This window comes from Geotrypetes seraphini, chromosome 1, assembly GCF_902459505.1.
Source record: "Geotrypetes seraphini chromosome 1, aGeoSer1.1, whole genome shotgun sequence".
Classification (NCBI taxonomy): Eukaryota; Metazoa; Chordata; class Amphibia; order Gymnophiona; family Dermophiidae; genus Geotrypetes; species Geotrypetes seraphini.
In genome coordinates, this window is record NC_047084.1 from 409,096,138 (window position 1) to 409,109,697 (window position 13,560).

The 13,560-nt window shown below is 42.9% G+C and overlaps 1 protein-coding gene across 4 annotated transcripts in view; it reads left to right on the forward strand.

The window, feature by feature from the left end:
• FSD1L (fibronectin type III and SPRY domain containing 1 like) overlaps nt 1-13,560 on the forward strand; it is a 201,887-nt gene that overhangs the window by 10,415 nt on the left and 177,912 nt on the right. For all 4 annotated transcript variants that reach the window (XM_033918462.1, XM_033918492.1, XM_033918472.1 and 1 more), the window contains exon 2: nt 11,773-11,868. In XM_033918462.1, the coding sequence (XP_033774353.1) occupies nt 11,773-11,868 (96 nt within the window). The remainder of the gene's footprint in view (nt 1-11,772; nt 11,869-13,560) is intronic.

Sequence of the window (13,560 nt, forward strand, 5' to 3'; positions counted from 1 at the left end):
GCCAGGTGCAGGGCATTGCAGGTGATCCAGAACGCCGCGGCCAGATTGATAACCGGCATGCCAAGATATGAGCATATTACCCCATATCTCCAACAACTGCATTGGCTACCAGTTGTATTTAGAATCCAATATAAAGCAATTATGCTATGTCATCAATTTCTATATGGCACAATTCACAAATTTTTTTTAAGAGTTTGATGTCTGGTTACCAATCATCAAGATCATTATGTTCTGAAAATTCAGCACTGTTGAAAACAAAGGCCAATCCCAAATATGTGGAAACGAATGCTATGACCTTTTCATATGCAGGAGTAAAACTGTGGAATGGCCTTCTTGGCCAGATTCAGAAATGTGGTGATAGGAGTTCATTCAGGAAACTGATGAAAACACAATTATGTTCAAATATATTTTATAGAGCTCAACAAAGCAGCAAACAAGAAATAAACAAATACAAGCAAGCTCAGCATTTTAAATAACAGTACCCAATGCCACAGAACGCAACCTCCCAAGATAACCCCCACATCCCAACACAACACAACCCAAAATAAAGTAACCCCCCCCAAGGTCCTCCTTCCAAGCAATACACTTTCAGAAAATCAAACAATTGTCAGGTTTACCCAATGGAACAAATGGAAACAGAATGCAAAAAGTCAACAATTCAACAAGCGGCTGCGAGCCAGCAGGTTCATAGTTGTCCAGAAAGGCTCCCAGGTACGCTGAAAAATACAGCCTGGAGGAGAAGAAAGATCGATCACATCACATCGTTCCCACATCAAGAGGGAAATCATCCGGCATCTCCAAAGAGAGTAATCTGGAGCTGCAGCTTCAAGCCAGGTAAGTAAAAGGCACTTCAGGGCCACTAGTACAGTCCAGTTTAGGAAGGTGGCAGCTCCCCGCACACGTGGGAAATAATGAGGAACAGTTCCAAATAATAACAAAGGGGAGCGGCAGATGGTAATGGTCCAAATGCGCTCCACAAAGACAAAAACAGCATTCCAAAAAGCCTGAACATTAGGGCAAGTCCAAAACGTGTCCCAAGCCCGCCTCGGGAGCCCGACAACGAAGACAGGCAGCAGATTCCCGCAGGTGGGATAAATAAGCCCTCTTGGGGGAGATATACAAATGGAAAACCAACTTATAATGTTCCCAGAAAGTGGTATATTTCCGAAAGGCAGGCAATCTACGGACAGCATGCAGAAGCACATCATCCGGCAAATCCACCGCCAGGTCACGCGCCCAAGCATCCCGTAATGAGGAATGATCAAACAAGGGGGACTCATCTTTCAAATGGTGATGATGGAATTTGAGGGGGACTAAAAGTTGGGAGCCTATAGTGAAGGTCGTAGATAACAGCTCATGACAAGAGGCATTCAAAGAGCCAGAGGGTGAAGAAGAAATATAATGATGAATTTGCATATAGGCAAAATAATCAGTGGGTGGGAGACCAAACTCCTTCTGCAATTGCAGAAAATACTTAATCTTGCCATCATCATCAACCAAGTGAAATACATAGTGAATTCCCCTCGTTTCCCACTGAGCAAAACTCGGCCCATCAATCCCAGGTAGGAAGGAGCCATTAAAGCGGATAGGCAAGAAGGGAGTTACAGAAGCAGAAAAAGCATGGAATTTACAGACCCAGCGCCAAACCTTCCGCAGGGGACGGTGAAGCACTTTTGCAGGGAGAGATTCAGGCACAAGAGAAGGAAGAGAATGAAAATAGGCACTAAAGTGAGTAGAGCGAAAACAGAAAAGTTCCAAAGAAGTGTTAGTGAACTCTGAAGTACCCCTAAAAAGGTCATTAATGTGGTGCATGCCACAACCGACAGTCAAATAGCGAAGGTTCAATAAACCCAATCCACCCCTGTACCACGGAACCGTGGCTCTCTGATAAGGCATATGAGGCCGCTTTCCAGACCAAAGAAATCGCTGAACCAAGCGTACCAAGCGTCTCTCATCTCGAGAGGACAAATAAAGAGGGAGGACCTGAAAAACATAGAGCCAACAAGGGACAATAAGCATGTTGTAAAGATGCACCCGACCCAAGAGGGAAAAGGGGAGAGTACCCCAGAGCTGCAATTTATTCTGAAGGGCCTGAAACAACGGTTCCACATTCAAGCGATACAAAGTGGACAAGTCCTGAGGGATAAGGACCCCCAAGTTGAAAACACAATTATTTGTTGATGCATTTGACCTATTGTAAGGATTGAATCTTTCTGCCTTTGCTTTTATTTGTTCTGACCTGTTTCAATATTTTTGACAACTTTTTTGTAAACTGTTTTGGAATAAAATGGTATAGAAATTTTAAAAATAATTAATTAAATAAATCTCTAGATACAGGCAGGTTCCCTGGAGTCCTGCAGAACTTGCCTGTCCCTCATTATTGAACATGTGATAGTGAAACAACACCCCCTGCTGCCAGGACTGTAGATAAAGGACTCCCACTCAGCTTAGAAGGAACAGTAATGCCCATTTAAAATTTGTATATTGTTGCTTCCACATATAAATAACACTTTCTCTAAATTATTTTTCCCTATATGCATCATGTTACGCTTGTCCACATGAAATTTCATCTGCTTCCTAGCCTCATCAGGTCCTCCTGCAACTCCTCATAATCTACTTGTGATTTAAAAACTTTTGTCATCTGTAGATTTAGGTGTTCATTTTCAAAAAGGAAAAACGTCCAAACTCTGGCATAAAGTGGCAGATTGATGTTTTTGTTGCCAAAAATTCACTATTTTTAAATCATATTTTGTAGATGGATTTCTATGGTGGCTGTCTGCAGTGCTTCTAAATCTGAAGGGGGTGTGCTGAAGGTATGGTTTGGGAGGGACTAGGGCGAGCATATAATTTGGATATTTTTCTGCAATAATTACCATACCGTACCATATAATTTCTTATATCCCGCAATTTTCAACTAGGATTCATTGTGGGCTACTAAAGAGTTACAAAGACAATTGAAGCTATAGTAAGGTTACTTGGATCCTAGATGGGCATGACCCAAGTGAAATTACAAAAAGAAAAGATATGTCTTTAACATTTTCCTGTAGTAGGTGGGGCACTGTTAGTAGTACGTTATTCCAAACTTTGGGTCCCTGAAATGCGAAGGTAGGTTTGAATAGTTTTTTCCATTTGAACTTGGGGGGAAGGGAAGGCCAGTTTGAAGTACTGCATTGTTCTCAAGTTATGACAAAAGTGTGTGATCTTAATATTTGATAATAGACCATGCAAGCGATCTTAAATTGGACTCTCTTTTTTTCATTGGCAACCAGTGCAACTCATCCATTAATGGACTATCCTTCTTTAGAATATGTTCAGGACACAATTTAGATGTTTGGGGCTAGACCTGTTGTAGCAACTAATAAGTGTCAAAAAAGGTGCCTAAACTGACAAGATGCCCACTGGAGGGATGAAGGCATGATCCCCCCCTCTCCCAGTGGTCACTGACCCCCACCCCCCTCCCACCCACAGAGATGTGAATGACAAATAGTACATACCTGCCTATATGATACTTAGCTTCAGATGTTATGGCCAGTCCTAGTAGAGCAACAAGCAGGTTCTTGGAGTAGTCTAGTCAGCAGTGTAGTAAACTATAAAGATGGGGACTTGGGCCCCTATCCCACTTTAACTAAGTACACTTATGATGGATTATTTGAGCCTTCATATACTGTACCTACATATGGGTGATACCTGTAAGCATAAGGGCTATTGGTTTAGTGGGCTCACCATATGCTATAAGGGGGTTATGGTGAGATATGTACCTAGGGCTTTTTATATGAAGTTCATTGAAGTGAACCGTAGGGTGCCCCATTGTTATGCTGGGATGTCTGTGTGGCCAGTCTACTAAAACTGCTGGCCCCTCCTACATTCCAGTAGCTTATTTTGTGCATTTTTCTTTGGATGTGTTGGGGGGGGGGTTTCCCACAAAAAAATTGGTTCAAAAAGATAGACGTACTTGAGGACAAGCACATAGGCCATTTTTGAATCAAAAAGATAAGACATTTTTCTGTTTTGAAAATGGTTGTGGTCACTACTTGAGTTTTGTGAGTGTTTTGTAAAATGTCCGAACTCTGATTTTGACGTCATATCAAAAATGTCCCTCCACATCACTTTGATTGTTGCTATTCTTAGTTCATATCCTTGGGGAATTCCATTATTTATCGTTTTCCACTGAGAAAACTGACCATTTTGCCTATTCTGTTTCCCATCCTATCCAATGACTTTTTAAAAATTTTCTGAAGAGCCTCTCATGAGGAATTTCTCCAAATGTCTTCTGAAAATTCATATATATACAGTATTAACTTTTTTATTCTTGATTATATGTTCTATTATACCTCCAGAAAGAATCCAAGTTTGGTAAAGCAATATTTCTATTTGCTAAATTCATATTGCTCTCCTCTGTTCATGCAGTGTTCCAAAATTGGATTAGAAATACAGTGTGAAAATTTAAAATTTGGGCAAAAATGGGTTAAACCATGTTGCTCTCAGAACTCTAGGATATATACAGTATAGGGGCATTGTCAAAAAGCTAAAATGTCCCAAAAATGGCATAAATCGGCACTTGGACATCTTAATTGCCAAGGCGTCCAAGTGTCAATTTTCAAAACTGTCTTTCTGGACGTCTTGTGAGTTATTCTACCCACTGTGTGTCCAGAACTACAGGGGGCGTGTTGGAGGCATGTTATGGGCAAGCTTAGACTTGGACATGTTGCAGTAATAATCAAACTTTTCCCAAGATGTCCTGGATGGAACTTAGACATTCTGAGGTAGACTTGTTTTAAAACCATCTAAGTGGTCTCCTAGTGGTGCCGAGGAATGGAGCGGAAGCAGGAATGCTGTGTTCCTCCACACTCTTAATACTACCTGCTAAATATTGGTTTCCCTTTGGGAGACAGACTTGTCCAGTGGATGCTTTCTAATTGATATCAGTGTGGAACCTCTGTTTGGTTATGGAATTCAGAGTGGCACATGGAACCTGCTGGTGACTATTCTGTGTGTTATGACATTGGATATGGGCAATCTTGGGTTGTTTGGGGTTTTTTTTTTTTTTGCTTCTACTACACATCATGCCCTCATGGAATTGGGGGCGCTATAGAGAGCAGGACACTTTCTGACCAGGGACAGAGGTAGCAGTTCAGATGATCTGCTTGAAACCACTTTGTATGTTGGACCAGTTTGCATTTGTCTCACTGTCTATGAATTTTTCTCTTCTTCCCTTTCTGGACATCCATACTGCTTCTGGCTGCAGTGTTGTGATATTCTTCGTCCATGCTTGCTCCTATATGGTCTTTTTACTCTTGTTTTCTTTAACGATATACCCTAAGGCAGTTGTCTCAAACTCAAACCCTTTGCAGGGCCACATTTTGGATTTGTAGGTACTTGGAGGGCCTCAGAAAAAAATAGTTAATGTCTTATTAAAGAAATGACAATTTTGCATGAGGTTAAACTCTCTTTATAGTTTATAAATCTTTCCTTTTGGCTAAGTCTTAATAATATTGTAATTTATAGCTAAAGAGACATATGATCAAGAAGCTGTTTTATTTTACTTTTGTGATTATGATAAACATACCGAGGGCCTCAAAATAGTACCTGGTGAGCCGCATGTGGCCCCTGGGCCGTGAGTTTGAGACCACTGCTCTAAGGGGAACCTACATGTGAATTTATGGTGATGTGCTTTGGCTTCTTTGAGTCATCAACATCAGAGTGTTTTGTTGTGTGGGTGTCTCCTCAGTAAAGAATGAAACATTTTGTTTACTATATAAATATCTGATATCCCATTGCCAATATGCAGGTCAAGTTTCATTTTCTACTGTACTAATACCAGTTTGAATGTTTTAGACTAGGTCTACCTTTGGACATGATACAGAGTGTGAACTGAAAAGTGGATCTTTGTATGCTCAGATATTTAGGAGAGTGGCATAGCATGGAGGAAGAACAGATAAACTACCTTGAATAAGGTGTGAGACCATACAGTTGGTGACACTGCATGGCTTACAGCTGAGATATTTTCTTGCAGTATGGATAGGGATGACTCAGCAGACTAGATGGACATGATTAAAGCTTTTAAAAACACATTGGTGAATGTGAGGTCTGTTTAGGGAAAAGTGTTGAACCAGAAAATTATTGTAGGGAGAGATGATGCCTGGCAGCTAGGGGAAGATTAGACTCAGTGGACCTCTCTGGTCTGCATTCAGCTTAGCAGAAAAGAAAACCCAACAGGTCCGCAGTGAATGTGGTACAGCCGAAAGCAAACAAAAATTGCAAAAGTGATGTAAATGATGCAGGCGTTTATTAAGTCAATAAAAAGATGTAGAATCCAGCATTCAGCTTAACCAGCTTGGTAGCTATTGAACTCTGCAAATTTGGACTCTAGTAGCGATTTTAAGAAAGCAAGTCATTCTCCCAAAAAAACGCTCATGCTAAATGAGGTTGGCAGAGAGTAATGAAGACTTGCTAAATTTGAAAAAAGAAAAAAACACAACAGCAGGAGAGATGTCCACTCTCTCCTGCTGCCAAGCGACCCCTTTTCCTCTTGAGTTAGGAGCTTCATTTCTTTAGGTTCAGGGACTTTCTCTCTCATTTTTTTGCTAATTTGAAAAGCAAAGTCATATTGCTCAGGCAGCTAAAACACCTCTTAATAATTAATTGTAGTGGAAAATAAGGCTCAGTTTACTAGTGAGAGGAAAACAGTCCAGGGAAGCAGAGTAATGTACATGTATGGAGAGGAATCTGTAATAAATTTGCTACATATTGTTTCATCTGTGATCGTTCAATCCAACGTTAGAATGTTTTTTTCCTTTTTTAAAACTGTTGGTATTTTTATGTTGCTTTCTCCTTTTTTTTTTCTTTGTATCTTGTCTCTTCCCCCTCTTCCATGTAGTAGCCCCACTTCTATAAGCTTCTACCTCTTCTTCTTGATACTTTTTTTTCTCCCTAGTAACAAGAGGTAGCTCTGGATGGTGATTTCTCAGGTGTAGAGCTAGGCCTGGCATTGGCATTGGCTTTTGGGGCAATATTCATGACATTGACAGCAGTTTGTCAGGTTGGGTCCCCAACATTTGTTATTTCTGCTTGGAATTGGCTTGACCGGATGCTAAAGAATTGGGTACAGGTTACCTTGCATCTAGCTGTTTTCCAGACCTGTGCATGGAATAGTACTGGTAGCTCCTTCGGTGACTGATTTTGGGGGGATTTTTTGCCACTGTTGTTTTGGTTTCATCAGCTTCTACTTAAGAACATAAGAATTTGCCATACTGGACCAGACCAAAAATCCATCTAGCCTAGTATCCTGCTTCTAACAGTGGCCAATCCATGTTACAAATACTGACAGAGTCCCAAAATTGACAAGATTCCATGCTACATGGCAAAATTAGCTTTTCCCTTATCTACTATAACAGTTTATGGACTTTCCCCTCCAGGAAATTTTTCAAACCATTTTTAAAGCCAGATATGCTAACTGCTTTAACCACATCTGGCAACAAGTCCCAGAGCTTAACTTAAATGAGCGGAGGAGAGGCCTAGAGGTAGAGCAGCTGCCTCAGCATCCTGAGGTTGTGAGTTCAATTCCCACTGCAGCTCCTTGTGACTCTGAGCAAGTCACTTAAAACTTCATTTCCCCAGGTATAAAATAAGTACCTGTCTAAAATATGTAAAAAAAAACCCAAAACAAAACAACCCCCCACAGAAAAAATAGATATGAAACCCTATCCCTTTTATCCTTTAACTATTCATGGAGTGAAAAAGTATTTTTTCTGTTTGAGTATAATCATGTAATTGGAATTGGAAACAGAAATAAGGAATGCCGACCTGGATGTGGTGGCGATATCCGAAACCTGGCTTACAGACTCCCACGGGTGGGACATGGTCATACCGGGTTACAACTTGCTTCGCCGGGACAGAGAGGGTAGGAAGGGAGGGGGTGTAGCATTATATACTAAAGATGACATTAAGGTCACGAGAATCTCAGATGTCCAGTATACTGGGGAATCCCTTTGGGTTAATTTGGCCAGAGGGAAGGACAAATGCTTGTATCTTGGCGTAATTTACAGACCCCCAAGACAACAGGATGACCTGGATATGGAAATAATCGAAGATATAGAAAATATCACCTTGCGTGGGGACACAGTATTGCTAGGTGACTTTAACATGCCTGATGTGGATTGGGTTACACTTACCTCTGCTTCCGGCAGCAGCAGGAGGCTATTAAACTCTATGAAAGGAGCAAGCCTCAGGCAACTGGTGTTGGAACCGACAAGGGATCAGGCAATACTGGACCTGATACTTACCAATGGAGAAAGTGTCACAGAGGTCTCGGTGGGCGACACATTGGCCTCCAGTGACCACAACATGGTATGGTTCAATATCAGGAAAGGTTTCACTAAATCTACTACACTAACCAAAGTCCTCAAATTCAAGGACACAAATTTCAAAGAAATGGGAGACTTCGTTCACCAGGCGCTACAAAGCCAAGAAGAAACCGATAACGTGGAAGACATGTGGTCGACTTTGAAAGCAACCATACAAGAAGCAACAAACCGCTATGTAAAATCAGTAAGTAAACGGCGAAGGAACAATAAGCCACAGTGGTTTACTGTGGAGATCTCAGACCTGATCAAGGAGAAGAAAAAAGCATTCATCTCTTACAAATAATCAGGGAAGCAGGACTCTAGAGCAGACTACCTGGCCAAATCAAAAGCCGTCAAAACAGCAGTCAGGGAGGCTAAATTCCTCATGGAGGAGTCTCTAGCAAAGAACATCCAGAAGGGAGATAAATCCTTCTTCAGGTATATCAGTGATAGAAGAAAAAACTCAGGCGGGATTGTACGTCTTAGGAAACCAGACGGAGACTATGTGGAAAAGGATTCGGAAAAAGCCCAACTATTAAATGAATACTTCTGCTCAGTCTTCACCCGAGAAGCGCCAGGGCTCGGCCCTCAGCTACAGACAAGGGTTGGCTCAGTTGACCCGTTTAGTAACTTTGAGTTTACGCCCAGCAGTGTCTACGGTGAGCTGTCAAAGCTCAAGGTTAACAAAGCAATGGGGCCGGACAACCTGCACCCCAGGGTGCTTAGGGAGCTGAGTGATGTCTTGGCGGAGCCACTGTCCGCACTCTTCAACCTCTCCCTTAGTACAGGCAGCGTCCCGTTGGACTGGAGGACGGCTAACGTCATTCCACTCCACAAGAAAGGCTCAAAGATGGAGACAGCAAACTACAGACCAGTGAGTCTAACATCGATAGTGAGCAAACTAATGGAAACTCTAATCAAACACCAATTAGATAAGATCCTGGATGAGGAGAATCTACGGGATCCCCGACAACATGGATTTACTAAGGGGAGATCCTGCCAATCCAACCTGATCAGCTTCTTTGACTGGGTAACGGGGAAGCTGGATATAGGGGAGTCCCTGGACATCGTGTACCTGGACTTTAGCAAAGCATTCGATAGCGTACCACACCGCAGGTTACTGAGCAAGATGAGTTCTATAGGATTAGGTAACACATTGACGAAATGGGTTGGGAGCTGGCTTGGAGGTAGGCTCCAAAGGGTGGTGGTGAACGGCACCCCCTCCGAAATGACGGAGGTGATTAGTGGAGTACCACAGGGCTCAGTCTTGGGCCCAATCCTATTCAACATCTTTATAAGAGACTTGGCAGAAGGGCTTCGAGGTAAAATAACATTATTCGCCGATGACGCCAAACTGAGTAATGTAGTGGACAAATGCACAACAGACGAAGATTCAGTGCCCGACAACATGATGCACGACCTACTCCTACTGGAGCGATGGTCTAGGACATGGCAACTCAACTTCAATGCCAAAAAATGCAAAGTTATGCACCTGGGCAGCCAGAATCCATGCAAGTCTTATACCCTTAATGGCGAGATCCTAGCAAAAACAGTAGCAGATCGAGACTTGGGGGTAATCGTCAGTGAGGACATGAAGTCTGCCAATCAAGTGGAGCAGGCTTCGTCCAAGGCAAGACAAATCATGGGCTGCATACGAAGGGGTTTCGTCAGTCGTAAGGCGGAAGTCATTATGCCATTGTATAGATCCATGGTGAGGCTCCACCTGGAATACTGTGTGCAATTCTGGAGGCCGCATTATCGCAAGGATGTGCTGAGACTGGAGTCGGTGCAAAGAATGGCCACCCGGATGGTCTCGGGACTCAAGGATCTACCATACGAAAAATGGCTTGACAAATTACAGCTATACTCGCTCGAGGAGCGCAGAGAAAGGGGGGACATGATCGAGATGTTCAAGTATCTTACGGGCCGCATCGAGGCGGAGGAAGATATCTTCTTTTTCAAGGGTCCCACGACAACAAGAGGGCATCCGTTGAAAATCAGGGGCGGGAAACTACGAGGTGACACCAGGAAATTCTTTTTCACTGAAAGAGTGGTTGATCGCTGGAATAGTCTTCCACTACAGGTGATTGAGGCCAGCAGCGTGCCTGATTTTAAGGCCAAATGGGATCGGCACATGGGATCTATTCACAGGGCAAAGGTAGGGGAGGGACATTAAGGTGGGCAGACTAGATGGGCCGTGGGCCCTTATCTGCCGTCTATTTCTATGTTTCTATGTTTCTATCTTGGAGTGTCCCATTCTTTTAGTACTTGGTTTACTCTCTCAAAATTGATTCATGTTTGTTTATCTGTTCAACCCAATTCAGGATTTTCTTAGTGCCAGCTGCAGTATCCTGTATGCTTGGGTTGTATCTTCTAGTAAATGGAGGTAGAAAAGTATATCACCAGTATAAGGGCTAATGCTCTTTGGAAAACTCCAGTATTTTTTCTGCCTCCAGTTCTGGTGCATCTGGTCTTTGGCCTAGCTCCCAGCCATGCAGGCTATAATGATCTTGCTTGGTAGAGCTTAATGCCTTGTTTCCAGTTCACAGACTAGACTTGGTAGAGCACCTTCTGTGGATCCTCAATCTTTTGCTTTGGGGGGTTCACTGTGTAGTATGTTGCGATTTTATGATACTGTGAACCTGCTTGCCCCAAAATGAACAAATTAGTCCTTTACCTTATGTAGGGAAGAAACTCAGATGGTGTTGGTTATGCTTGGAATAGAAACTGGAGTGACTTCAGCTGCTGTATCATGAGTGTTAAGGATATTCCGGCAGCAGCAAGCCCCATCCTCTTTTGTCTCTGTTTTATCTATGAGCTTCTGGGCTTGATCAGAGCTGTGCATGTTGCTAGATTAGTGTGAAGAGTATTGAAGCCCCCTTATCTCTTGCTGACTTGACACTAGCTTATAGTTGCTGTAGTGTACAAGGGACATACCTAGAAATACCTAAGGTATGATTTATGTGTTTTCACTGTGGTACATATTGTACATCCTTTGTGCATTGGGAACAGTAGAATTCTCTAAAGATGCATTATAGAGCTGTCTCTTTTTTCTACTGGGAAGGAGGTCTCTTTATTTTTAGGTAAAATGTGTGCTTGATTTAACACTAACCTTTGGAGTTACATTACATTACATTACATTAGGGATTTCTATTCCGCCATTACCTTGCAATTCAAGGCGGATTACAAAAGAATTATCCAAGATGTATTACAACAAGAACTTACAAAAAAAAAAAAAAAATTGGTCATTTTCAAAAAGAATAAGAAATGGGTATGGTTATTTGTGTGGGTAGTTGGGTTTAGTGAGAGGTGGAGTTTGAGACTTGCGGTATTATTTCTTTTTTCAGAGTTTTCTTGAAGAGTATGGTCTTTATTTCTTTTCTAAAAGAGTTAATTTACATGTTGTGTTTCTCCCTCTGTCAACATTCAGGAAGCTTTGCAAAGGATCATTTCAACTTTGGCAAATAAGAACGATGAAATCCAGAACTTCATTGACACGTTAAATCATACATTAAAAGGAGTACAGGTGTGTTTGTCCTTTTTCTCACTTTTATGTTAAGTTTCTTCCTCTCTCTGATATGTTGGGGTGGTCATGCTTCCTTCCTGACTTCATGTGACACATAATATCCATTTCACTGTTTTGTCACCTGAGGTGCAGCAGATGAATCGAGAGACCAATGGGATAGCCCACATCTACCAGCAGATAGAGATAGAAAAACTGATTAACAGGTGGTCCTATTGGCTGGCATGCCTCCTGTATCTTCAGTATGCTCTATCTCCCAGCAGGTGATGGTCGCTATTCCACTAGCTCCTGGAGTCTGGCTGTGAATGGACACTTACTTCTCCTGTTGAGATTTTCTCTTCAGTGAGTTACAGTGCTATTTCTCCTGCTGAGGTTTCCTCTTCAATGAGACAGGGGTGTCCGGCTGAACGGTGCCGGCTTTAGGGGTTACACCTGGGCCCCCCAGGTCCCTGCCTCACCCTCCCTCCATTGATAGAGGGTCTGCCTGGGTCTCCATTTTTCTTCTTTCCCTTCAATTAAAAAAAAAAAAAAAAAAAAGAAGGTAGACCCAGATACTGTATTATGACCTGTTTGTCCTGTCCAACGTCGACGTTTACCGGCTTCACTCAGCACTATCCAACTGCTTGTGCTTGTTTTGTCTGTTCCGACATACAAGGCGGGTTCTGAGTCCCATGAGTACCACAGCTGTTGTTTTGTGTTCTGTACGCTGAGGTGTTAATTGGGCAGCACTGATATTTGGTATTTCCAGTGTGCAGGTCAGTTTTTGGAGGCCTCTGGTTTTGTATCTTGCAAGCCGTTGCATAGCAGATAGCCGACGGTGTGCACTTTGGCTCTTCTGCTCTCGGCAGAATCAGGTTTCCCGAGGCTGTAATTTTCAGCGGGACTGAGCTCTTTTGCTGTCGGCAGTGCCACAGCGTTTTCTTAGGCTGTGCATTTCATCAGGACCGAGATTGGTTCTTCGCTGTCGGCTGAGCCGCAGTGTTTGCTGAGGCGGGCATTTTCAGTGGGACCGAAGTGCCTGGGTTGTCGGACATAGATGGGTTCGCTGTTCTTTTTTCTGCTTTACAAAAAAAAAAAAGAAACCATAACATATCGCTGACGCGTTTTTTTGGTCTCAAGGAGTGTTTCTTTGCACTTTGCCTGGGGTTTCCAATGCGTGCTTATGTTCGGCGCCCAGCCTTTTAGATACGGCAGAGTGTGGCATGGACACTTTCATTTGGTGTTTGCCTGCCCTGTTCAGATGCCCTGTATTCCGGTTCGGTCCACGACGTATCGCGGCTGAGTGCCATCAGGTTTGGAGTTTCCCAGTACTTTATGCGGGTTTCTCCTTGTCTCTCTTGGGGTCTCTCGATTTCAGGACTTTGCCTTCTGGGATGTTTTGTTCTCTGGATCTCTGCTTATCGCTGCAGATGGTTGGTAACGCTATCGCTAAATCTTTCATTGCAATTTCCTTGAGATTCCTGCATTGCAGCTGAGTATAGGGGGGCGCGTGGTTGCCGAATGCCATTTCTCCTATTCCGGTGACAGGACCATCTTCCTTTCTTTTTTGAGTGGCAGGTCCTCCAGGTTTCGGACTCTGTTGAGAAATAGTCTGGGACCGCCATCTTCTACTTTCTCATATTAGATGGCCCACCTTGCAGCCAGCAAATGCTGTGCAGCTACTTGTGGCCCGGGGCAACCTTTTGGTGGACAAGG